Source organism: Chiloscyllium plagiosum, chromosome 25, assembly GCF_004010195.1.
Source record: "Chiloscyllium plagiosum isolate BGI_BamShark_2017 chromosome 25, ASM401019v2, whole genome shotgun sequence".
In the NCBI taxonomy this organism is placed as follows: Eukaryota; Metazoa; Chordata; class Chondrichthyes; order Orectolobiformes; family Hemiscylliidae; genus Chiloscyllium; species Chiloscyllium plagiosum.
In genome coordinates, this window is record NC_057734.1 from 25,140,173 (window position 1) to 25,167,351 (window position 27,179).

The window sequence follows — 27,179 nt, forward strand, 5'->3', positions numbered from 1 at the left end:
CTCCTCTAGCTTATCTCTCCACGCTTCAGGCTCTCTGCCTTTATTCCTGATGAAGGGCTTTTGCCGAAACGTCGATTTTGCCTTTCCTCGGATGCTGCCTGAATTGCTGTGCTCTTCCAGCACCACTGATCCAGAACATGTTATACTCTGTCTGACCAGCAGTTTATCTCTGACTCCTCTCTTCCTCAACATCTCTGTTTCTATTTCTAGGGGTAGATTGGCCACTAATATCCACTATAAACTCACCAACTCCCACATGTACCTGGACCATACATCCTTGCACCCTGTTCCTGTAAAGATTCTATTCCATTCTCCCAGTTCCTCTGCCTCTGTCGCAAATGTTCTGATGATGCCAACTTCGACAAGGAAGCCTCCAAAATGTCAACCTTCTTCCTCAACTGAGGATTCCCCAACAACGGTGCTAACAGGGCCCTCAACTGGGTCTGACACATCTCCCACACTTCGGCCCCCACCCCCTCTCTTCCCTCCTGTAACAGTGATAGAATTTCCCTTGGCCTTACCTACCATTTCACCAGCTTCCACATCCAGAAGATCATTAGCCGTCACTTCTGCCTTCCACAGGGACCATTCCCTCAGGAACACTCTGGTCCATGCTTCCTTCACTCCCAACACCTTCCCACATGACCTTTTCCTGCAATCGCCGAAGGTATAACACTTGCCCATTTAGCTCCTCCCTCATCAGTATCCAAGGGCCCAAACATACCTTCCAGGTGAAGCAACATTTTACCTGCACTTCACACAACCTTTACAAGGATGTTGCCTGGTATAGAAGGTGCTAGCTATGAAGAGAGGTTGAGTAGGTTAGGTTTATTTTCACTAGAAAAAAGGAGCTTGAGGGGGGACCTGATTGAGGTTTTCAAAATCATGAAGGGTATAGACAGGGTGGATAGAGACAGCTTTTTCCCAGGGTAAAGGATTCAATAACGAGAGGTCATGCTTTCAAAGTGAGAGGTGGAAAGTTTAAGGGGGATACATGCGGTAAGTACTTCACACAGAGGGTTGCCAGCAGAGGTGGTAGAGGCAGGCATTGTAGATTCATTTAAGATGCATCTGGACAGATGCATGAGTAGGCAGGGAGCAGAGGGATACAAATGCTTGGGAATTGACCGACAGGTTTAGACAGTACATTTGGATTGGCTCAGGCTTGGAGGGCCGAAGGGCCTGTCCCTGGGCTGTAAGTTTTCTTTGTTCTTTAACCTAGACTACTGCACTCATTGTTCACAACTATGAAGGGAATAGCTAAGATGGAGGTAGAGAGGATGTGTCCACTGGCAGATGAAACTAGGACAAGAGGGCATAGCCTCAAAATTAGAGGGAGCAGATTTAATACTGAATTGAAAAGGAACTTCTTCACTCCGGTTTTAAATCTATGCAATTTCTTGCCCAGAGAAGTAGTTGACGCCATTTCAGTAAACATTTTTAAAGCTAAGATAGATGTTTTTTGAACAATAAAGAAATTAAGGGATACGGTGAGAGCACAGGTAAGTGGATCTGAGTCCACAAAAAGATTAGCCATGATCTTATTGAATGGTAGAGCAGGCTCGAAGGGCCAAATGGCCTACTCCTGCTGCTAGTTCTTATGCTCTGTAGCTACCATCAGTTCTGAGAAAGGGTCACCGGACCCAAAACTTTAACTATGATTTCTCTTCACAGGTGCTGTCAGACCTGCTGAGCTTTTCCAGCCATTTCTATTTTTGTTGCAGCAGTTAATCTCATATTTAACAGTAAGGGTGGTATTGACACATACAGACTCGGATGATCCCTGGCCTCCACTTGTGCAACATACAGATCAGGCCAGGCAGCATCCGAAGAGTAGGAGAATCGACGTTTCGGGCATAAGCCCTTCTTCAGGAATCTAATCCAAGAAACTGGTCCAAGAAACAGCAATGGGGGTTAAAAAAAGGACATGCAAGTAGCAGGAATCCAATTCCTGAAGAAGGGCTTATGCCCGAAACATCGATTCTCTTGCTCCTCGGATGCTGCCTGGTCTGGTGTGTTTTTCCAGCACCACATTTTTCAACTCTGGTCTCCAGCATCTGCAGTCCTCACTTTCTCCCAACATACAGATCAGCCAAGAGTCAGTACTTAAAAAAAAAAGATATATACCTGTTGAGCAAGGAAATATTCTGCTTGTTTCTGGGATAGAGGTCCTCTATCAATACCTTCTTCATCCCTGTCAAACAATAAGGCAGCATCAATCATGGAACTTTAAGAGTTTCTTTTTAATTATGTACATATTACTGGTCCAAGAAACAGCAATGGGGGTTAAAAAAAAAAGGACATGCAAGTAGCAGGAACTTGTGAAGTGAATTTGGCTCAACCCAGAAAAAAAAAGAAATTTAGAAGGATGAATGAAATAAGATCCAGTCATCAGACATGGAAAAGTGAAAAATCCTCTTCTTACCTACTAGACTGTGCTTTTGGGAAGTGACCAGCAGTTACCAAGAGAAAGAGCTAAGGGTTCAGGCTGGTGAGAAGACATTTGAATTTGTCCAGCCTTTGCAAATCACACTACCAAAAGTATACCAACAGAGGACACATTACAGCAAGATGGGATTGTTATCAGATATAACTATTCAGTAAAGAAACTACATTGATATGGTACATAACTAGTTTCCTACACACATTAATTTTGAAACAAACTGAAAGATCAGTAGACTACTATACTGCTTAAGTGTCATATTCAAACTGGAATTGTTAGGGATTCACTCTCACAATGCCAATTAATGATATTAAGTAGAACTCTTGATACTAATAACCTTGGAGGGGCGCTCTTACGATGCAATGGTCAGACTAGGAGGCCCAGGTTCAAGCCCCACCTGCTCTAGAGGTATGTAATAACATCTTTGAACAGGTTGATTATAAAAATTGGCTAATAACTTGGGTCCCTCAGGTTTCATTTAAGAAGGTAAAGACTTCATAAAAAGAAACAAAGAAACAGTGAAAATAGCTTCCCGCAATCTTTGTTATTTGTTCTTCCTTCTCCTTTGTAACTGATTAGAAAAATCCTAGGTTGTCAAGCAGATGAATTATAACCCAAAAAATCTTGTGCAAAAGATCTACAAAACACACCAAATATAATAGTCTCAATAGTTTACTTAGCTACCTGCTCAGGACAGATTTTTTAAAATATATTCATGAAACATGCTAGCAGAGCTTGCATTTGATCTCCATCCCTTGTTGCCGTCAAAGATGATAACGAAACACCTATTGCCCTCGTTCTTTTATGTGACAGAGGTCATAAATTTGGAAAGTGATGTCCAAGATGCCTCAATGTGTTACTGCAGTATTTCTACAGCTAATTGTCTGGCTAATTGAAGGAGGGAACATTGATAAGGTGGTTGTGAATGCCAATCATTGGCCTGCTTTGTCCAGTATAATATTGAGCTTCTTGAATGTCATTGAAACTACACCCATCCCAACAAATGAAGAACACAACAGCACACTTTTCACTTAGACCTTGCATATCAACGATGGACAGTCTTTGGGGAGTGAGGAGATGAGGTACTCACCACAGAATATCACACCTCTAACTTGCTCTTGCATTTACAAGGCTGATCCAATCAAGTGTCTGGTCAGTTGCCATCCTCAAGTTAGCATTGATAGGAAATTCAGTAATGGAAATACTGACAGACAGAAAGGCAGAGGAACAGAAACAGACCAAGTTTGGTTTGTAATTGAGCTCATAACTGATCTGATAACCCTCAACTCCACTTCTTTGCCTTTTCACTTTGATTCAGAATCTATCTCAGCCTTGAAAATGGTCAATGACAGCCTTGACAGTCCTCTATGGTAACGATTTCCAAAAATTCACTCCCTCAGAAAGAAATTCATCCTCTGTCTTAGATGGACAAACCTTTACTCTGAGAATATACTCTCTGGTTCTTGAATCTTCCACAAGGGGAAACAATCTCTCCATATCTGCCCTGACAAGCCCCCTAAAAGTCTTGTATGTTTCAGTAACAGTTTCAATGCTTTTAAACTCCAAAGAATGGAAATCCAATGTACTGTGAAATATGCAGTATGCAGAGCCAACATCAATTCATCGGCTCCCCAATATTGTAGAAAATGGTAGACTTTTTCTGGTCTAGAAAGCAAAAAAGAAAAGAAAAATCTTAAAAATGCAATAATGCTTTTCGTTGAAAATAGGGTGCCTTCCTGCCATGTTTTTATTCTCTCCTTAAAGTGTCTGTAAACTTTAACATGATCCAATGAATCTTACCTTATTGGAAAATCCAGTTCCTCTTTTTCCATCTTTCCTTCTAAATCTAAAGAGTTTAATTCCATATCTGTGTCTTCCCTTTCTCCAGTCCCTGAAGACATCTTTTCGTAGTTTTGGTAATATTGCTGTAAAGCTGTGTAAAGCTTATAAACTTGACTGAAGGACAGTTTGTTGTAAGCCAAGATCATGTGCCTCAAGAACAAACCTAAAGGAGCATAAGAACTCATTAACAAAATAAACACAGAGACTTCAATCTATTCCACATCATGATAATTAGTATAGAATATATAACAGTAAAAGTAATCATTATAAATTAAGCTTTGCTAGAAACTCACATGACAGGAATGATATTTGGCCTGGTGGTAAAATACAAACTTTTAAGGTGGAAAGTTATGGGTTCAACTCCCAGTGCAGCCAATTTCAGCAACTGGAGCCAAGAATTCCAGTGTTCAACTACTGAGTTGACATTTCACTGCATGCTTTTATCCATTAATTGGATGTGGGCTTCACTGGCTGAGCCAGTATTTATTGTCTGTTCCTATTTACTTCGAGAAAATGATGGTGAGCTACCTCCTTAAACTGTTGCAGTGCTTAGAGTGTGGTTAGGAAAGGACTCCTAGATTTTGACCTAGCAACAGTGAAATCATGGTGATATAGTTCCAAATCAAGACGGCCTGGAGGGAAACTTGCGGTGGTGGTTTTCCAATGTGTATGCTGTCCTTCTCCTTCTAGATTGTAGACATTCTGGTTTTGGAAGGAGCAGTCCCAGGGAAAAGCAAGCAGAGAACCTCTCTATACTGGATTGATATTTAGAAAGATTCTCAACCACCTTTCAGTTAGTAGAGAACTGAAGGTCAAATTATTAACTTGTCTATGTTACTAAAAAGGGAATTTATCTCACATGCTGTTGGGCAAGGAAACAAGGAATACTTCAACATGAATCATCATTTGACAATTATCCTTTTTTTCAAAATCTTACAAACTTAGTGGCTTTCCTTCTTAAAAAGAGTGTAATTAATAAAACAGAAAAAGAAAAAAGCTTTATGGCATTGTGCACATAAAATGTGTACACCAAACAACAGAATTTATCTTACTTCAAAAGTATCTATCCATCATTACACACAAAATGAATCAAGAAAACTGTGAATGTCTGGTAATATGTGACTCATGTCAGAACAAAATTTAGGTATGTAACAACTGGAGTTGGACAGATGAGTGGAGTTGCTTGAATGCAAAATATCAGGTTGTACATTAGCTGTTCTGACAATGATTTATCTTACCTAATGAAGCCCAATGGGCAGCCAGAAAGTTTAAAGTTATCCACTATTATCTGTTGTTATCCAGAATAGCAGGTATTTGAAATTTAAATGATAATCAAGTTGCTGTTTCTTTCACTTGCTACCAACATATTTAAATACCTAAAACAACACCTTCACAAGGCAAAGAAGATAAAGAAAGACTTTAGGAGATATAGTATGTATTAAAACATTTCTGCATTCTTTTCTTCAAAAAGAATTAATATGGTAGGCATTAGCCTCGTGATATTGTCAATGGACTGGTCATCCAGGTAATGTTCTGGCAACCCAGGTTTGAATCCCGCCACAGCAGATGGAGGAATTGGAATTCAATTAACAAATAAAAAAATCTAGAATCAAGAGTCTAATGATGACCATGACCCTATTGCTAATTGTCAGAAAAACCTATCTGGTTCACTAATGTCCTTTAGGGAAGGAAATTGCCATCCTTACTTGGTCTGGCCGACAGGTGACTCCAGATCCACAGCAATGTGGTTGACTCTTAACTGCCCTCTGGACAATTAGGGATGGGCAATAAATGCTGTGTAGGAAGCGACGCCACATCCCGTGAACAAATATAGAAAATTAATCAAATGCTGTGATTTCGTGCTACATAAGTACAACTGTATTACTGATGCAGTTTGGCATAAGGGAAATGCACTATTTGTGATGGTTACAGATCTTTGTAACTTGTGCTGTGATTGCTTTGAAATCCACAATAATTATTTTTTGAAATTGAACATAAATATCATGAAGATAAATGAAAATAATTTCCAGCTAAAAATTAGATGAACAAAAATTATATACAGTGGTGTAGGCCAGAAACTATTGCGACACGGTAGCTCAATGGTTAGCACTGTGCCTCACAGCACCAGGGACCTGGGTTCAATTCCAGCCTCGGTCAACTGTCTGTGTGGAGTTTGCACGTTCTCACCATGTTTGCATAGGTTTCCTCCGGGTGCTCCCGTTTCCTCCCACAATCCAAGGATGTGCAGGTTAGGTGAATTGGCCATGCTAAATTGCCCATAGTATACAGGAATGTGTAGGTTAGGTGCATTAGTCAGGGGTAAATGTAGGAGAATGGGTCTGGGTAGGTTATTCTTCGGAGGGTCAGCGTGGACTTGCTGGGCCGACGGGCCTGAATCCACACTGTTTTGATTATAAAACAAAGACTATTGACTACAGGGATAAGAAATAAGATTAAAATTACATACCTATGACACTAGTCTTGTGAACTGCTGGTTCTGTCCCACTGAAAACATTCTGAAGGGAAGAGAAGAAGTTTTCCATATCTTTCAACTCGCCTTCAGCCATTAACTTTACTCTAAAAGAAAATAAAATGCATACTTATCTTATCCAAATGCATTTTCGAAGAGAAAATAAATTAATGTGCCAGGTTTGATTTTAAAAATCTGCCTTTACTTCTTTAGTGATTTTAAAAATGATGAAATTATTTTCAATATGCTCAATGAAGAAGGCTAAGTACATAAGAAATAGAAGGACAAGGTGCTTAGCCTGTCGAGCTTGCTCCACCATTCAAGAAGAGCGTGGCTGATTTGCCTGTGGCCTTGATTCTCCTTTACGCCAGCTTATTATAGCGCTCAACTCTCCAATACTTCAAATATCTACATGCTCTTTAAATATTTTCCATGGTTTTACCCCTTCAGCCCTCTTGCATAGCATTCCAGACACTCACTCAGCCTTGGGTGAAGAAATCCAATGCATCTCATTTTTAAATGAGTGTCCCCTTATTCTGTAACTATGTCTATTGCAGATTCCCCACGAGAGCAAACATCTCTTCAACATCCATCCTATCAAATCCCCTTAGAATCTTGTGTGTTTCAATAAGATCATCTTAGATTCTTCCAAACTGACTTATAAAAGCATACTTGTTTAACCATACTTGATTAATCAACCTCTTCATCCCAGGAATCAGCCAAGTAAATCTCTTTTGAACTGGCTCCAATACATTCTTTTTTAAATACAGTGACCAAAACTGTACACAGTATTCCAGGTGTGAGATCTCACCAGTACCCTGTACAGTTGTGACAAGACATCCATATATTTATACCTTAACTCTCTACCAAGAAATGCAAAAATTCCATCTTCTTCCTTAGTTACTTCTAGCACGTTTCTTTGTATTTTATGTACAAGAACACAATACCTCTACATTCCATAATTTGGAATCCTCCTCCATTTGAATAGTAGTTTGCCTTCTAATTCTTACTACTAAAATGCATGATCTCATGTTTTCCTAAATTAAACTCCATTTGCTAAGTTTTTGACCACTGACAACTTATCTATATCTCCTTGCAGGTCCCTTATGTCTTCTTCATAATATGTCCATGCACCTAGTTTTGTATCATCAGCAAATTGGTTACATTTCACTTTGTCCCTCTCCTTCGCATCATTTAAATAGATAGTAAATAGTGGAGGCCAAAGGACTGATACTCATGGCACTTTACCAATTACATCTTTACAACCTGGAAAAAAACAGTTAATCCTAATTCTCTCTATTGTGACCACCTTAGTCATGCTTAAACATTTTCCCCAATAATTTGAGCTCTTATCTCGTGCAGTCATATTTTATACGGCAGCTTATCAAATGCCTTCTGGAAATCCAAATACACTACATCTGCTGGTTCCCTTTTATCAACTCTGCTTGCAATATCCTCAAAGAACTAGCAAATTTTTTAAACATGATTTCCCTTGCACAAAACTATACTGACTCCGTTTGATCGTTAAGTTTTTTTTTGAAAACGCCCTGCTATTCTTTCCTTAATAATCCACTCTAGAATTTTCCTAACGACTGATGGTCTACAATTTCCTGTTTTCTGTCAGCCTCCTTTGTTGCACCACATTAACAATTTTCCAATCAGCTGGAATAAATCCTGGAATCCATTGAATTCTGTAATATTTTGACCACTGCCTCCATTCTCTCTGCAGCCAATTCCTTCAAAACCCTTGGATGCTGGCCATCAGATCCTGGTGACTTGTCTGTCTTTAGTCCCATGAGTTTGTCAAATACTTTGCCCCTCAATATAGAAACTGTTACAAGATCTTTCTGCCCATTAGCATTTTGTGTATTAGTTATCTTTGGATATTTATAGTGTCCTCCATTGTGAAGACAGATGTAAAATATTGATTTAAAATATCTGCCATTACTCCATTTCAGGTTATTAATTTCACAGTTTCATCCTCCAAGGGTCTCACATGTAGTTTAGCTACTTTTTTTATATACTTGAAGATCATTATGTTTGGTTTTATATTCCTTGACAATTCGTGTTCCTACTCAATTTTCTCCCTTTTTAAAAGCTTTTCAGTCACTCCCAGCTCCTAAAAAAACTCCCCAATCATCTGACCTACCATTCGTTTTTTTCCTACTTTGTATGCTTTAGGTTTTGACTGGACACTCCTTTGACTGCCTTTTTAAAAAAATTTATTCATTCATGAGATATGGGAATCAGTGGCTAGGCCAGCATTTATTGCTCATTCCTAGTGGTCCTTGATAAAGCGGTGAGTTGCCTTTTTGAACTGCTGCAGTCCATAGGCTCTGGGTAGACCTACAACGCCATTAGGAAGAGATTGCACGGATCATGACCCAATGACATTGAAGGAATGGTGAGAGAGTCTTGGAAGGGAATTTGCAGCTGCTGTCCCCATGTATCTACCACCCTTGTCCTTCTCGATAGAAGTGGTTTGGAAAGATTCTGGAAGGTGGCGTCTAAAGAGCTTTGGTGAATTTCTGCAGTGCATTTTATAGATGGTATACACTGCCTCTACTTAACGTCAGTGGTAGAGGGAGTGGATGTTTGCACAAGTGGTGCCAATCAAGCAGGCTACTTTGTTCTGGATAGTGTCAAGTTTTGATTGCTGTTGGAACTACACTCATCAAGACATGTCTGGAGTTCTATCATTTTTCTGACTGGTGGACAGGCTTTTGGGGTACAGGAGAGAAATTACTCACTGCGGGATTCTGAGCCTCTTCCTCTGTTCTTGCAGCCACTACATTTACATAGCTAGTTCAATTCAGTTTCTGATCAATGACAACTCTCAGGATGTTGAAAGTGGGAAAATGCCATTGAATGTAAAGGGGACATAGTTAGATTCTCTCTTCTTGGAAATGAGCATTGCCTGGCATTTGTGCAACACAAATGTAACTTTTTAACCCAAGCCTAGATATTGTCCTGGTCTCGCTGCATTTGGACATGCCTCTGTCTCTGAGGCATTACAAATAGTGCTTATTAGTATTATTAAAAATACGTAAGGAGGAGGAGATGCAAGTTGTGAAAAGGAATAAACCAGGAAATTACAGGCCAGTCAGTTTAATTTCACTGTTTCAGAAACTACTGAAAGCAATTTTGAGGTATAGAATTAATCTGCAGTTGGGAGATGCAGGGATTAATCAAGAACACTCATCATGCTTTTGTTAAGGGGAGGTCATATCTGGTCAAATTGATTGAACTTTTCCAAGAAGTGACCTGGTGTACAGATGAGGACAATGCATTTGACCTAATCTACTTGGACTTCAGCAAGACTTTTGCCAAGGTATTATGTGGGAGATTGATAGCTCATAGATCCAATTGGCTAATTGGATCCAGAATTGACTGAGTGGCAGGGAACGTCAAGGTACGTTTATGTAACTGAAAGACTGTGTTTAGTGGGGTTCCACAAGGATCAGTGTTGAGACCATTGCCGTTTGTGGTTTTTATGAATTATTTAGTCATGAATCTGGGAGGATTGATCAATACGTTCGAGGATGATATGAAAATTGGTGGGTTGGTACATCATGAGGAGGATGGTCTTAGATAACAGGGTGACTGAAGTTGGGAACTGGGTATTTGAATTTCTAGAAGAATGGGCAAAAAGGAAAAGGTGGTGGGGTAGTTTTGTGAATAAAGAACATTTCAGTACGGTGGTAAGTCAGAACCATACAGCATGGAAACAGACCCTTCGATCCAAAAGTCCATGCTGAACATAATCCCAAACTAAACTGCTCCTGGCCCATATCCTTCCAAGGAGAAAGTGAGGTCTGCAGATGCTGGAGATTAAAGTTGAAACTTTATTGCTGGAACAGCACAGCAGGTCAGGCAGCATCCAGGGAACAGGAGATTCGACGTTTCGGGCACAGGCCCTTCTTCAAGAATGAGCAGAGAGTGTTCAGCAGGAGAAGATAAAAGGTAGGGAGGAGGGACTTGGAGGAGGGGCGTTGGAAATGTGATAGGTGGAAAGAGGTCAAGGTGAGGGTGATAGGTCGGAGTAGGATGGAGGCGGAGAGGTCAAGAAGAAGACTGCAGGTCATCCCCTTCCTAGACCTTTCTGTTTCTATCTCAGGCGACCGAATCAACACGGACATCTACTACAAATCCTCCATGTCCCTCCTCCCTACCTTTTATCTTCTCCTGCTGAACACTCTCTGCTCATTCCTGAAGAAGGGCCTGTGCCCGAAACGTCGAATCTCCTGTTCCCTGGATGCTGCCTGACCTGCTGTGCTGTTCCAGCAATAAAGTTTCAACCATATCCTTCCAAACCTATCTTGTTCATGTATCCATCCAAATGCCTTTTAAACATTGTAATTGTACCCACATCCACCACTTCCTCAGGAGGTTCATTCCACATTCGAACCACCTGCAGTATAAAACATATGCCTCTAAGATCTTTCTCAAACCTCTCTCCTTTCTCCTTAAGAACATGCTCTGAATTTTAAAATTTCCCATTTTCGGAGAAAGACAACTACCATCGACTCTATCTATACCTCTCATTATTTTATAAACTTCTATGAGGTCACCTCACAACCTGCCACACTCCAGTGAAAAAAAATCCCTGCCTATCTTTATAACAAACCTTCCAAACCTGGCAACATCCTGGTAAATCTCTTCTGAAACTTCTCCAGCTTGATAATATCCTTCCTATAATTGGGTGACGAGGACTGGACACAGTCTTCTAGAAGAGGCCTCATCAACATCCTGTACAACCTCAACATAATGTCCCGACTCTGATACTCAAAAGGACTGAGCAATGAAGGTAAACATGCCAAACACCTTGTTAACCATCTTGTCTGTATGTGATGCAAATTTTAAAGAATTAGTCACCTGCATCCCTGGGTCTCTCTATTCTACAACACTACCCAAAGCCTTCCGATTAATTGTATAAGCCCTGCCCTTGTTTGTTGTATCAAAATGCAATATCTCGCATTTATTCAGACTGAACTCCATCTGCCATTTTTCAGCCCATTGACCCGTTTGATCAAGATCACTTTGTAACCTTAGAAAATCTTATTTACTATGCCACCAATTTTAATGTTATCCGCAAACTTACTAACCATGCCTTCTATTTTCTCATCCAAATCACTTATACAAAATGACAAACAAAACAGGATCCTGAATCGATCCCTGTGGAACACCGCCAGTCACAGGCCTTCATTCCATCATTACTCTTTGTGTCCTGCCATTAAGTCAATTATGTATCCAATTGGCAAGCTCACCCGGAATCCCATGTGACCTAACTTTACTAATTAGTCTACCATCCAAAACATTGTCAAACACTTTACTAAAATCCAAAGAAACAATGTCTACTGCTCTGCCATCATCAACCTTTTTGTTAACTCTCTCAAAAATCTCAATCAAGTTTGAGATATGATTTTCCTCACACAAAAACATTTGGGAAGACATGCTGCCCACTCCCGATCAATTTTTGCCTCTTTAAAATGTTCATAAATCCTAGTTTTTATAATCTTCTCCAGCAATTTACCCACAACCGAAGTCAGATTCACAGGTCTATAGTTCCCCAGTTTCTCCTTACAACCTGACTTAAACAAAGGTACAACATTAGCCACCCTCAAGTCATCAGGCACCTCACCCTTAGTTACAAATGATACAAATGTTTTTGTAAGAGGTTACATAATTTCCTCCCTTACTCTCCACAACATTCTTGGATACATTAGATCAGGTCCCAGAGTTTTATCCACTTTTATATTCTCTAAGACCTCCCGAATTTCCTCTTCTGTAACGTGATCAGTTTTTAAAACATCAAAGTTTATTTTTCTGTATTTTCTAGATTTATTTCTTCATCCACAATAAAAACTGATGGAAAATATTAATTTAGTATCTCTCCCATCTCCTATGGTTCAACACAAAGGCAACCTCCCTGATCTTTAAGACGCCCTATCCTCTCTCTAATTACACTCTTATTCTTAATGTATTTGTAGAATCTCTTTGGATTATCCTTAACCTTATCTGCCAATGCGATCTCATATCCCCCCTTTGCCTTCTTGATTTCTCTCTTAAGAATGCCCTACACACACTATGTTGATTAAGAGATCCAACTGAACCAAGTTGTCTATATCTAAAATAAGATTCTCTTTTCTTCTTCAGTAGAACCTCAATATCTTTATTCATCCATTGTTCCTTACTCTTACCAGGCTTACTCTTCACTCAACAGGAACATAATGCCTCTGAACTCGTCATCACACTCTTGAATGTCCCCCACTTGTCAGACACCCTTTTACCTACAGTCTACCCTCCAATCAACTTTTGGAAGTTCTTGTCTCCTACCATTAAAATTTGCCTCACTCCAATTATAGATTCAATAGATTGTGAGGTGGATGGCCTTAGGAGAATATAGATGAGCTGATCAGATGGGCTAATCAGTAGCAAATGGAATTCAGTGAGTGTGAGTTGATTTACTTGGGGAAGACAAACAGGTAAAGGAATATATGATGAATGGTAGGACCCCTGGTAAGCACCCAGAAACAGTGGGAATTTGATGTGCATGTGCACTGGTCACCTAAGGCAGCTGTGCAGGTACACAAAGTGATTAAGCTTTATTAGCTGAGGAACAGAGTTTCAGAGCAGGAAGGTCTGCTCAGCCTGTTTAAAAAAAAAAGTTGTTTCAGGCCATAGCAAAAGTATTGTGTGCAGCTCTGTAATCCACATTATAGAAAGGATGTCATTACACTGAACAAGGTGCAGTGGAGATTTACGAGGACATTGCTTGGGCTGGGGAGAGTTTTAGTTATGAAGAAAGATTAAATAGACTGCAATTGTTTTCCTTAGAGCAGGAAATTGAGTTGGGGCATGATTGTGATGTATAAAATTTTGAGGATCACTGATAGGATAGACAGGAAGGAAATTTTCCCCTTGGTGTACATCAATGACTACAGGCATAGATTTAAGATAAAGGGCAGTAGGTTTAGAGGTGATGCAAGGAAATTTTTCTTCACCCAGAGGAACTCATTACCTGTAAGGATGGCAGAGGCAGAAACCCTCATACCATTTATAAAGCATTTAGATGTGCACTTGTGGTGCAAAGCTAAAAAGCTATGGGTCAGGTTTTAGAAAATGGGATTAGAATAATTAGGTGCTTGTTTTTGACTGGCACAAACTTGACAGGTCAAAGGGCCTTTTTCTATACTGTAGATCTCCATGACATTGTGCAATCATTGGCAAACATCCTCACTTCTAACCTTATGATGGAGGGAAGGTTGTTATTGAAAAAGAAGCTGAAAGTGATTGGGCCTAGGATACTGCCCTGAGGGACTTCTGCATAGATGCCCTGAGGCTAGAATGACAAACCTCCAATAGCTACAACTACCTTCCTTTGTGCCAGGTATGACTCAAACCAGAGTTGAGTCGAGTGTGGTGCTGGAAAAGCACAGCAGGTCAGGCAGCATTTGAGGAGCAGGAGAATCGACGTTTTGGGCATAAACCCTCCTGATGAAGGGCTTACACCCGAAACATCGATTCGCCTGCTCCTCGAATGCTGCCCGACCTGTGGTGCTTTTCCATCACCATGCTCTTGACTCTGATCACCAGCATCTGCAGTCCTCACTTTCTCCCAGAGGAGAGTCTTCCTCCGATTTCCATGAACTCTAGTTTGACTTCAGTTCCGTGATGCCACACTCAATAAAATGCAGTTTTGATGTCTAGGGTAGTCACGTGCACCTCACCTCTGGAATTGAGTTCTATTACAGATTTCTTACCTTGTACTGACAGCACTTGCAAGTTTAGGGCAGCAATCTTCAATAGTCTTAAGCAACTGAAATAATGTCATATCTGGGCCCTGTAACAAAGTAGTAAGGTGCATTTATAATTTTAGAACTGAAATTGAAGATAAATCAACAGACTTCAAAAAATTGCAGATGACACCAAAATTGGAGGTGTAATGGATAGTGAAGAGGGTTACCTCAGATTACAACAGGATCTGGACCAGATGGGTCAATAGGCTGAGAAGTGGCAGATGGAGTTTAATTCAGATAAATGAGAGGTGCTGCATTTTGGGAAAGCAAATCTTAGCAGGATTGACGCTTAATGGTAAGGTCCTAGGGAGTGTTGCTGAACAAAAAAAGATTTACAAGGATGTTGCCAGGGTTGGAGGATCTGAGCTACAGGGAGAGGCTGAACAGGCTGGGGCTGTTTTCCCTGGAGCATCGGAGGCTGAGAGGTGACCTTTATAGAGGTTTACAAAATTATGAGGGTCATGGATAGGATAAATAGACAAACTATCTTCCCTGGGGTTGGGGAGTCCAGAACTAGAGGGCATATGTTTAGGGTGAGCGGGGAAAGATATAAAAGAGACCTAAGGGGCAACTTTTTCACGTACAGGATGGTACATATATGGAATGAGCTGCCAGAGGATGTGGTGGAGGCTGGTACAATTGCAACATTTAAGAGGCATTTGGATGGGTAAATGAATAGGAAGGGTTTGGAGGGATATAGGCCGGGATGGACGGGTTGGACCGAAGTGTCTGTTTCCATGCTGTACATCTCTATGACCCTAAACGCATCTTCGAAAAGCACCCTCACCTGCAGCAATGGTAAATTCAATTTATTCATATGAAGACGTCTAGTTTCGATTTCTGGAGTTCCTTGTCCTTTACAAGTAGCCATTTCGTGCAACAAAACCAGAATTGAGATTTTGTGTGGAGTTACCCAGTCTTTGATGCCAAAAATATTTGCATGAACCACACCGTTGGCCATCATAGGATTGAAAAACATACTCTCGTGAACGCTGGCCATGATAACAAACAGTCAAGAAATCCAACTAAAAACTAGAACAAGATCCTCGACTCGAGAAAAACAAATAAAATCGACTCTTTCAGGTGGACCCAAAGACAATGAACATCGCAGACTCTACAACCGCACTGGGCCTGATGAAAACCGTGTTACATACCGAAGACATAAAAATAAATAAAAGAACGGCGGATGCTGATACATATAAAAGGACTTCGATATGTTAAAGATATTTCCTTTTGAGAGGAAGAAAAAGAGAGTCAACGAAGTATCCACTCTTCAGATTCAAAATTCATTTTGTTTCATCTTAAACTGTAAATTGCAGAAAAATCCGCCGCTCAGCAAATCAACCACCTGGCGTCATATGAATCGATACGATGAACACTTCCCTTAGATTGGTTCTGGCCAGGATTTATTGTATCAGAGAGCACCAAAATCAAAAAACAAAGGTCAGAGTATGCGATACGGATTTATCACATTTAATTACTGATTTCAATCTTCCGATACTGGCCGCCATTACATTACGCATGCGTAAACGCTCATGCAGGCGGTCCGCACCCGCGTATTAGTCAGTTCGAACCGGCGAGACATTTGCGCATGCTCCAGAGACGTTCTTTCACAACTGCGTAATGTGTCTCTAGCGAGAAAATCTGTTTCCTATTTACACTTGCGATGTTGTGATGACATCATCAGAGTGTGACTTGCTTGTCTTTTACTTCCGAGGAAGGGTCACAGATCTTCATTATGTGAACTCTTCTATTCCACATGTTGCTAGACCTTGAAGTTCTACAGTGTTTTTGTTTGCTTTGCTATGTGCAATCAATGTTTTGTACATCACACATGCAAAGAATGAGATGTTATAATAGTTTGTATTTATATAGTGCCGTTCCCAACCTTAGGACATTTTAAAGCCGCTTAAAGTAAATGCAGCAGCCTGTTTGCTCAAAGCAAACACTCCCAAACAATAATATGTTAATATATATCGTGTTTTGTGATTTTGACCGATAAGATAACCGAGTGCCTAGTCAATTGAAAGGACAGCAATGGTAGAGCAATTAAAATTTGAATTGTATTAAAGGCCCAGAAATGGAAAAAAAATCTCAAAGGTTTGTGGACGTGGACGAGATTGCAGAGATGGAGAAGGAGAGACAATGCGTGAACTTTAAATCAATGATGAGAGTTGTAACGTTGAGGTTTTGCTTATAACTACTGCGGGTGAAAGAGCACAGGGGTGTTGCTATACCAGTACTTTGCTTGGCTTAGGATATGGTTATCTTTTTGAGCCAGGGCTGCATTGGAAGAGTCAAGTTGAGAGAAAGCATGGAAGGAGGTTTTGGCAACAATTGAATAAGACACTTAATTAAGTGGAACTCAGTGGTCTTAGTGAAGGCACAGAATTGTGATCAAAAGGTCATTGAATCAAATACGTTACCGAGTTTACAAATAAATCTGCAGAATAAAACTTATCTTTCAATTCTGCTGCCAATAATCATGAATGAACTGAATTTTAAGAATTTTTTTTCCATGTAAGGTCACCTTATTTTTTGATTAAGCACTCTTCAGCTTTCTAGACTCAAATTAAGTGAAAAAGTTCAAAGACAAAGCATAACCACTGCTTTCATTTTTTTTCCCTCAGTCAGCTGGTTATCATTTAACCCTCCTTTAGACCAATCTTCTGTGCCTTTATAAGTATCATTGGCATTCCTTTTCTGCTTTATACCATTATTTTGTATACTTGATCAGCCATGATCATACTAAACAAAAAAAAACTGCAAATGCTGGAATCCAAAGGAGACAGGCCTGAGGCTCGAAGAACACAGCAAACCAAGCAGCATCAAGAGGTGCAAAAGTCGACGTTTCGGCTGTAACCCTTCTTCAGCCTATTGCTGTTCCTATGTGTGTATAATGCGATTTAGTTTCCCCTGCATTCAACGTCCTCAGTCCTTCCCGTTTATTTTCTTTCCTTTCCACGCATTTCCCTACTTTCCAATCCCTGAACGTGCTGAAAAACCATACCTCACTTATTCTAGGTCATTGGTTTGAAATGTTAACTGGTTCTCCCTTTCTAATGCTGCCTGACCTGCACATTATTATTTTAACATTGTTTCCGATTGCTTTCGTTACGGAGGTAATAATTGACTGAAAGACCACTGAAGTTTTCAAAATAGGTGATTGAATGAAAATCATCCAAAGGGATTTATTAAGAGTCTGAGTACACTTGTGCGGTAGTCAGCCACATAACAGACTGATAACAAAAGCAAAATATAACTGATACATTTCAAGTTGATGACCTTTCAACTGCACTGGTTGGGCCAGTTTCCAAGCTGCAATTTCCAGATAATTATAGCCCGGGCTCCACGTTACCCAGGGAGAGACAGAGAGAAAGGCTACTTTCCATTTCCGACGAATGGGATGTGACCTCATGCTTCTGATTGGTTGATACGGGTGTCAGTCTGACCGGATTCGACTGCAGCCTTCCTAGCGAGCGGTTGTGCGCAGCCGTAGTAGGAGCGCGAGAGGTTGACGGTGTCTCGGACTGTGCTCGAGCTCCTGAGCCTCTGGCACCGAGAGGCCGGACATGTTGCTGTAGTTTCAGGACGTGGAATCGAGCGACTGTCATGAAGGTACTTGAATCGTTGCTGATTTTAGAGCCTTCATTGTTACATTGAAGGAGCAAGCACCCCAATTTAACAATGAAGCTGCCGCCCTCTCTCCCATATCTCCACGCCTCAATCAAGATACGGAATTATTTTCAAACATAATAATATTTGGCATGAACAGAGGACTTGATGCAGCTTCTCCCCGGTTTAGGAAAATCTAACAGCATTTGCAGGCAGCCTTGTTATTGCTGGAACTGGACGTCTGAAATGCGAGTGAGGGCCGTTTACTGATGGTGTTGGTTTTACTTTAATTTTGACATTTGTACCACAGTATAAGCGTAAAAGTGAGGTGTGTTATTTACTCGGGACAGCAGCAAAGGGAGCGAGATGCCTTTGCTGTCTGTTTGCCCGATTTAAGATTTGAAAGGAGAGGAACGTAACAGAATGTAAAATATAGAATTCCAGAATGTCTGTGATCAGTAGTTGACAACATTTATGTTTTCTTCGTCGTTTGATTGTGCTCATAATATTCAAGTTATGTCGATTTTTGATGTTTTTGCCCTCTACATGGTTGAACTGTGAAAAGTGTCTAGCCCACTTCAATGTAGTTGACGTTTTCGTGAAATACAGCTGCTGTATAATGAGCCTGTTAAAATTTTGAATATAAATTGTAATCCTAGCGATGAATTACTATCGTTTAGATCTTACAATTAATGAAAGACGTTTCTTTCAATTTTCGAATATAACAGGTGCATCGACATAACCTATATAACACTGTTTTACACACATTATATTGGGATTCGCAAATTATTCATTCCATTATCTCAGTCCAGCCTTGCCGGTAGGTGAAATTAAGCATCAGTAGCGGAAATAGGCTGATGATTTCACATTCCTGATGAGGGGCTTAAGCCCGAAAAGTCGACTGTCGTGTACCTCGGATGCTACGTTACCTGTCGTGCTTTTCCAAAACCACACTTTTTGACTCTGATTCTCCAGCATCTGCAGTCCTCACTTTCTCCTGATGATTTCAATAAGCCTATTTCGCAAGTGAAAATGAATCTGTGTATTTAAAAATATCATGAGACTGATTTTAATTAGCTAACATAAGTTATCTGCTTTTACAAAATGCCTTTTTAATGTAACGTAATTTCTCAAACTGATCAGACAATAATTGAGATTAAACCAAAGGAGGATACATTGAATCAAGCAAACTAAATCTTGGACAAAAAGGCAGATTGTAAATGTCTTATAAAAGGAAATGAATTTAAGGAGGTAATTCCTGAGGTTGAGACCTGCAATAAGGCTGCTGCATAAGATAAAGATGCATGGTATTACCAGTAATATATTAGCATAGATAGAGGATTGTTTAACTAACAGGAAGCAAAGAATGGGGATAAATAATTGATTTTCTGGTTGGCAATCAATGACTAGTGGTGTGCCTCAGGGATCAGTGTTGGGAGCACAATTATTCACAATTAACATAGATTTGGAGTTGGGGACCACGCATGGTGTGTCAAACTTTGTGGATTACACTAAGAGTGAGAGAGCAATGAGGATAATGGACTTTGCAGTGGGACATAGTTTGTGAGCGGGCAAACATCTGGCAAATGGAACACAATGTTAATAAATGTGAAGTAATCCATTTTGGGAGGAATAACAGTAAAAAGGGCTATTATTTGAAAGGTAAAAGAAATGCAGTATGCTACTATCTGGGTGTCCTTGTGCATGAATCACTTAAGGTTGGTCTGCAGGTACAGCAGGTAATTAAGAAGGCAAATGGAATTTTGTCCTTCATTGCTAAAGTCATAGAGCCATAGAGGTGTACAGCATGGAAACAGACCCTTCAGTCCAACTTGTCCATGCCGACCCAATCTAGTCCCACCTGCCAGCACCTGGCCTATATCCCTCCAAACCCTTTCTATTCATATACCCATCCAGATGCCTTTTAAATGTTGCAGTTGTACTACCCTCCACCACCTCCTGTGGCAGCTCATTCCATACACGTACCACCTTCTGCGTGAAAAAGTTGCCCCTTAGGTCTCTTTTATATCTTTCCCCTCTCACCCTAAACCTATGCCCTCTAGTTCTGGACTACCCCGGGGAAAAGACTGTCTCTTTATCCTACCTATGTCCCTCATGATTTTATAAACCTCTATAAGGTCACACCTCAGCCTCCGATGCTCCAGGGAAAACAGCCCTAGCCTATTCACCCTCACTCTATAGCTCAAATCCTCCAACCCTGGCAATGTCCTTGTAAATCTTTTCTGAACACTTGGAATTGAGTTTAAAAGCAGGAAGGTTATGTTGCAACTGTACAGGGTGCTGGTGAGGCCACACCTGGAGTACTGTGTGCTGTTTTGGTCTCGTTACTTGAGAAAGGATACATATATACTGGCACTAGAGAGGGTGCAGAGGAGGTTCACTAGATTGACTCCAGAGTTGAGAGGGTTGACTTATCAGGAAAGACTAAGTAGACTGGGATTATATCCATTGGAATTTAGAAGAATGAGGGGGGATTTTACAGAAACATATAAAATTATGAAGGGAGAATGTTTCCACTGGCGGGTGAAACTAGGACAAGAGGGCAGAGCCTTAAAATTAGTCGGAGCAGATTTAGGATTGAATTGAGAAGGAACTTCACCCAGAGGGTTATGAATCTGTAGAATTCTATGCCCAGTGAAGTAGTTGAGGCTTCCTCAATGAAAATGTTTAAAGCTAAAATTGTTTTTTTGAACAGTAAAGGAATTAAGAGTTATGGTAAGAGGGTGGGTAAATGGAGCTGAGGCTACAATAAGATCAGCCATGATCATACTGAACGGCAGAGCAGGCTCGAAAGGCCAGATGGCCTACTCCTGCTCCTATTTCTAATGTTCTTATAACAAATATTTTATTGCTTTTTGTCATGACCAATATAAAACCCACAGCGCTAACACTTTACAATTGACTTTGTCTAGATGAGAGAAAATCAAACCGTTTCAGATGGTTAGCCTGCCAAATTAAATTATTTCTTAAAATGCTTGAGTGTTTCGAGAAGTTTGCAGTTTGTTGATTAATATATTGAATATGTTTCTTAAGCAATGCACTTCTGTATGAACTGAATTTGTGTTTTTCACAGGCTGGGGCCACATCGATGTGGGCTTCATGTTGTGGTCTGCTGAATGAAGTAATGGGTACTGGAACAGTGCGTGGCCAGCAACCTGGGTTTAGCGGAGGTACAGGTCCATTCAGATTTGCCCACAGCACAGGATACTCTTCATATCCCTCACCAATGCCAGAAGTCCAAAATATAGTCTGTAAAGGCTGTGGACAGGCCTTTTCTTTTCTTAGGAAGAAGGTGAGTTGGATAAAATTAAATTTGCTATACATCTAAATTAGTATCCATAAGCAAGGGCAGAGAGTGAGAATTCTTTTAAAAAATGATGAATTTGCAGCAGGTCATATGAGTTCCTTTCATAGATAATGGTGTAGAGTTAAGATTTTTGTGACAGGCTGCCAGATTTAATATTGCTTGCCAGATTTAATTTTATTTTAAGCAATTTGATTTTTTTTGTGAATTAATAATGACTAAAACTTCTATTTATATTGAGTTTTTAATACAGAATTTGAATCTAAGAATTCCCGATTGTTCATTATAATTATAATAGTGAAAAAATATTGAAAGGAAGGTGTCAGATGGCAATGGGACATTGACAGAATGCAGAACTGGGCTGAGAAGTGGCAACTGGAGTTCAACTTGGAAAAGTGTGAGGTGATTCATTTTGGAAGGTCAAATTTGAATGCAGATTACAGGGTTAAAGGCAGGATTCTTGGCAGTGTGGAGGAACAGTGGGATCTTGGGGTCCACATCCACAGATCCCTCAAATTCCACCCAAGTTGGTAGGTTGTTTAGAAGGCATAAGGTGCGGCTTTCGTTAGCAGGGGGATTGCGTTTAAGAGCTGCGAGGTTATGCAGCAGCTCTATAAATCCCTGGTTATACCACACTTGGAAAATTGTGTTCAGTTCTGGTCGCCTCATTGTAGGAAGAATATGGAAGCTGTAGAAAGGGTACAGAAGAGATTTTTACCAGGATGCTGCCTGAACTGGAGGACATGTTTTATGAAGAAAGTTTGAGGGAGATAGGGCTTCTGTCATTGGAGCGCTGAAGGATGAGCGTTGACTTGATAGAGGTGTACAAGATGATGAGAGGTGTAGACAGAGTGGATAGCTAGAGATTTTTTCCCAGGGCAGAAATGGCTATCACAAGAGGGCATTGTTTTAAGGTAATTGGTAGAAGGTTGAGGGGAGATGTCAGAGGTAGGTTCTTTACACAGAGAATGGAATGCACTACCAGCAGCAGTAGTAGAGTCAGATACATTAGGGACATCAGAGCAACACTTGGATAGGCACATGGAAAGACAGAACAATGAAGGGTATGTAGGTTAGTGTGATCTTACAATAGGATAAAAGGTTGACACAAATTCGAGCAATTAAGGGCCTAATACTGTGCTGTACTGTTCAATGTTCTAAAGGCAAATCCAGTCATTACTTATGTAAATTTTAATGTCTCATTACAAACATTTCTAGTTCTGTTAGCTATTGACAAGTCAATGATTTTAGAAGGGTAGTCAATATATTTACAAGTTTTCCACTTTTTTCTATTAATGGCTGACTAATTCTATTAGAATATTTTATGAAGTTAGTTATGAAGGTAGTTTTCATTCCACTTGTTATGAATCCCCTATATTTTGTTTCCATAATTATGTTGTCACAGTTTTGTAGACGTTTCCCTTGCATACTGAAGTAACTCCTTAGAAGGAAGCCTAGCATCACTGCTTTGATTGAACAGGTAAAGGGGCATGTAACAATTAATAAGACTCGTAAATTTACAGCTATTGCTAAAAATCGACACATGCTAATTCAATCAAAAATATATCATAGACAATTCACTATAATCATAACCAAAATCATGATATGTTGCACATTATATAGGAGTGTGTTGTTATAAGATAGATTATTGACTCACTGACTGAAAATGTTTATTAGCTTTTTAAAAATAATTCTACCTAACTTTACACGTTTCTATTAGAGCTCATCTTAACCTTAATTTAATGGAGATGTGATCTAAGGTTGTATACTGTAGTTGTTTCACTAGGGAGGGGTTCAACTGGTGAAGTGCACTCTCTAAATGTATTCGTCTTTTGTTTGCCAGTATGTATGTAAGGACTGCAAGAAGAATTTCTGTTCATTCTGTTCAGTGATGCAAGAAAGTCTACGAAGATGCTATACCTGCCAAGTGTTGCAACAAACTTCCTTCCAGCGTAATGAGCTTATGAAAATAAAGGTCAAAGATCTACGTCAGTATCTAAGCTTAAGAAATATACCCATAGAAACATGTTGTGAAAAAGAGGACTTAGTACAGCTTGTATTGAGCCATCATGAATCGGATGCTGATGGATCAGACACAGAGAATATTCACTCAAGGTCTCAGAGTTCACAATTTTATACTAACCCTCCTGCCACTGCCTCAGCATCAGCAGCATCACCTTCTCAGGGGATTTCCTCCAATGAAAGACCCACCTCAGGAACTCCAAACATGCATCAGGTAGATAACTTTTCAAATATGTTGAATTTTGTTTTGAAAAAGAGACAACTTGTATGTCTTTTACAAATACATTCATAATCCAGTTATATCTTTTTAAAAAGTCTTAATTTGCTAAATTTTCAGCATTCTTAAGCAACAGAGAGTATACAGGCAGTAATGTTTGTAACCAAATATGTATGCCGCACTAATAGCATTCTTGAATATATTGGAACAGTGTACCAAAACCTGAATACACAATTTTCTCTAATATTTAGGAGACATACTTTTATTTTTCTCATCTATGGAGTTGATAAAACCATTGTGGACACTATTCTTATGCATTTTGTCATGTTAATGTCTCCCAGAATTTCATGCAATACTTATATTGAAAACATTTTCAGAGGTTGACATTTCTAGTTTTGCAAAATTAGTCTTGTTTTGTTTGCATAATTCCTTAGGAATTTCATTTAAACCACACACCAAAATAAAGTTACAGCATTATTTTACTTGCTGAAGTAAGATGATTATGGTAATTCTTTGATACTGCCTGGTATAGGAAAGAAGGAAGTGATTTTAAAAAAAGCACATTGGAAATAATTTCACAGTAAAACCTGTTGTATACAATTGCAAATTAAAACATTAGAAATCGCTTTGAATTAAAACAATAATCAGCAAGATACATCTGGTTAGCAATGTGTAGTTTAAATTTGCTAAGAAATATTTTAAACGATCAAGTAGTTTTGGAATTGTTTATTATCAAAGAATAAGATGTTGAGTAACAGAGGATATGAAACCCTAGGCTATTAAGGAGCAAATGGTTTGCAGTCAGAAGCACATAAATTCTAAGCATAAGATCAGGCTATTCATTGTAAGTTGTTTAATGTAATTACCATATTTATAATCTAACAAAGCTGCCTCCCACTCTTACCTTTTTACTACCTGGTCAAGTACATCTCTGTTCCTTTCTCTGACATGGATGAAGTCTCTCCTGAAATGCAACAGTACTGTATATTTCAGTTATCCATGGGGTTTCATGTTCCACATTCTCATCACTGCTGAAGAAATTATCCCAAAATTCTTTATTTCATCTAATACATCTCAGTCAGCAAGATAGTTGGTCTGTGATACGAACAACCGTGGGCCTCAAGTGAAGCAGTGTACATGATTCCTGCTTTCTATTTGTGTTTGGGTTTCTTTGGGTTGGTGATGTCATTTCCTGTTCTTTTTCTCGGGGGTGGTAGATGGGGTCTAACAGGATGAATGGAATAGGTGAACACAGTAGTATGGGATAATCAGCTGTATTTTCACCCTATGTTTCAAAATCTTTTTCTGATTTGCAACACTAGTTGAGAAAACAGCAAAAATCCTATATCTGTTTTCCTCAATAGTTTCACTCTTCCCTATTTCTTTGACCTCTTACTTTTTTATAATTTAATACGAAACATATCAACTGACTTTCTAGATGTTTTTACATTACTAAAGTAGTGATATTAAAGTAGTGATGCAGTCTAAATTATACTTTTAATTTATAATTGGAAGTCAGAATATCTGTGAGTTTTCTCACTATATTCATTCAGTACTGTAAGCTAAGAAATCATCATTTGATCCTCAAGTTCAAATAGCCAAGTGTTCGGAGAAAATTGTTTGAGATTATAATTTCCTTGACTAATGTGACTGTTTGTACTGGTTTTATTTTTCCTCTGCACATGCATATCCTATAGCCTAGCACCCATTCCTCCTTTAATATGTTTTTATTATTATTTTTCTTATTCTGGCTTCTTTTTGAACTGCAATGTATTATTCCATGTCTCTTTATTACAAGAAACTTTAGTCAGATAACAATGAGCCAGCTATTGTTTTTCTTTGATTCTAAAAGGCCTTTTGCCAGTCAGAGGCTACTTTTCTGTGGCTGGCTGATTGTATCTCTATGGAATAACTGCAAAGATTCTTGATTGCTCTTCAAGCAATGTTACTTAAAGGCTGAACATTTTCTAAATGACAGTTCTGCTGGTTTTATCTGAACACCTGTAAAATCCAAGTCAACAATTATTCTAAAAAAAAATCAGCAGCATTCAGTGCTGATCTCACAGAAATTTGCCCACAAAGGTTTAGTGATTTTCATAACATTAATTTCTTCTTGCCACTAATTTGGCACAAGTCAAAGGGATCTCCAGGAATTTAACAATGGAAGTGTCATTGAACATGGTAAGCAGCCAATCATATTGAATTCCCAAACTGAAAAAAGAAAGTAAAATGCATTGCTTTTTCACAATTTAATTATAATTTTAGAACGTGAAAGACATGATTGGGTGTTAGTCATGGAATTATGGTAGAAGCTAAAATATCAAACTTCTTAAAATTAGTGAGTTTTTAATGGGCGAAATAGACATCCCACAAATATGCATTAGGTTTACAAGGCTAATGAGGCTGTTCAGAAGTACAGATCAACTTAGTAAGCTGTTAAAAGATATATCTTATTGAACAAGGTATAATTTGTTATTCAAGGGGAGTTACAGAAATAAATTAAATATAAGGGCGAGTTATCATTCAGTGATTTTTAATTGATTGATGTGTGGAGAAAACTCAACTTTCTGATACAGCCTAAAGCACTGACAGCATTTCAGGATTTCTTTGTTTAGCAGTGAATGCCAAAATATGTTTGCCAGTTTCAGAAGTAATTATGGTGAATACTGGCAATTCCTTCATCATTATGAGCATAGTCTGGTCCAGTATTTTAGTAGGTACTCCTTTGAGACTTTGCATGTGTGTGCATGTTGATAGGTGAAAAAAGTAAAGAAATTTTCTGGAGATATTTCTGTAGCTGTAACTGTGTGTAGTCACACAAACCTTTCTGAACATAGTAATTCAGTCACTAGTGTAATGACCTTCGAACGGTTGACAGATGTTACTCTCATTTTCAATACATAAGAAACAAACGACAGGCAAAAGTAGACATTGGGCCACTTCAAACTAATGCTGGAAGCCTAGTGATGGGAGATAAGGAAATAGCTGGAGAACTTAGTGTCAGTCTTCACAGTGGAAGACATGAGTAATATCCCAACAATTAAAGGGAGTCGGGGGCTGAGTTGAATATGGTTGCTATTACAAAAGAGGAAGTGCTAGAGAAGCTAAAAGGTCTTAAAATTGATAAATCTCCTGGCCCCGATGGGCTACATCCTAGAGTTCTGAGGGAGGTGGCTGAGGAAATAGCGGAGGCATCAGTTGAGTTCTTTCAAAAGTCACTGGAGTCTGGGAAAGTCCCGGATGATTGGAAGATCGCTGTTGTAACCCCCTTGTTCAAAAAAGGAGCAAGACAAAAGATGGAAAATTATAGGCCAATTAGCCTAACCTCGGTTGTTGGTAAAATTCTAGAATCCATTGTTAAGGATGAGGTTTCTAAATTCGTGGAAGAGCAGGGTCAGATTAGAACAAGTCAACATGGATTTAGTAAGGGGAGGTCGTGCCTGACA

General features: G+C 39.4%; 2 protein-coding genes across 4 annotated transcripts in view; one reads left to right on the top strand and one right to left on the bottom strand.

The window, feature by feature from the left end:
- anapc5 (anaphase promoting complex subunit 5) overlaps positions 1-16,184 on the bottom strand; it is a 58,851-nt gene extending 42,667 nt beyond the window's left edge. The window contains exons 1-5 of the mRNA XM_043715731.1: positions 15,342-16,184; positions 14,519-14,598; positions 6,753-6,862; positions 4,244-4,448; positions 2,128-2,194 (exon numbers count right to left, since the gene is read on the bottom strand). Coding sequence (XP_043571666.1) covers positions 2,128-2,194; positions 4,244-4,448; positions 6,753-6,862; positions 14,519-14,598; positions 15,342-15,554 — 675 coding nt within the window. The 5' untranslated portion in view covers positions 15,555-16,184. The remainder of the gene's footprint in view (positions 1-2,127; positions 2,195-4,243; positions 4,449-6,752; positions 6,863-14,518; positions 14,599-15,341) is intronic.
- A 1,821-nt stretch (positions 16,185-18,005) lies between these two features.
- The window catches only part of rnf34a (ring finger protein 34a), a 31,177-nt gene continuing 22,003 nt past the window's right edge, over positions 18,006-27,179 (top strand). For 2 of the 3 annotated variants that reach the window (XM_043715732.1, XM_043715733.1), the window contains exons 1-3: positions 18,401-18,421; positions 21,264-21,482; positions 23,338-23,730. In XM_043715732.1, coding sequence (XP_043571667.1) covers positions 18,416-18,421; positions 21,264-21,482; positions 23,338-23,730 — 618 coding nt within the window. In that variant the 5' untranslated portion in view covers positions 18,401-18,415. Of the gene's footprint in view, positions 18,173-18,400; positions 18,422-21,263; positions 21,483-23,337; positions 23,731-27,179 lie in introns of those variants that run through there. The other variant, XM_043715734.1, reaches the window with a different exon arrangement.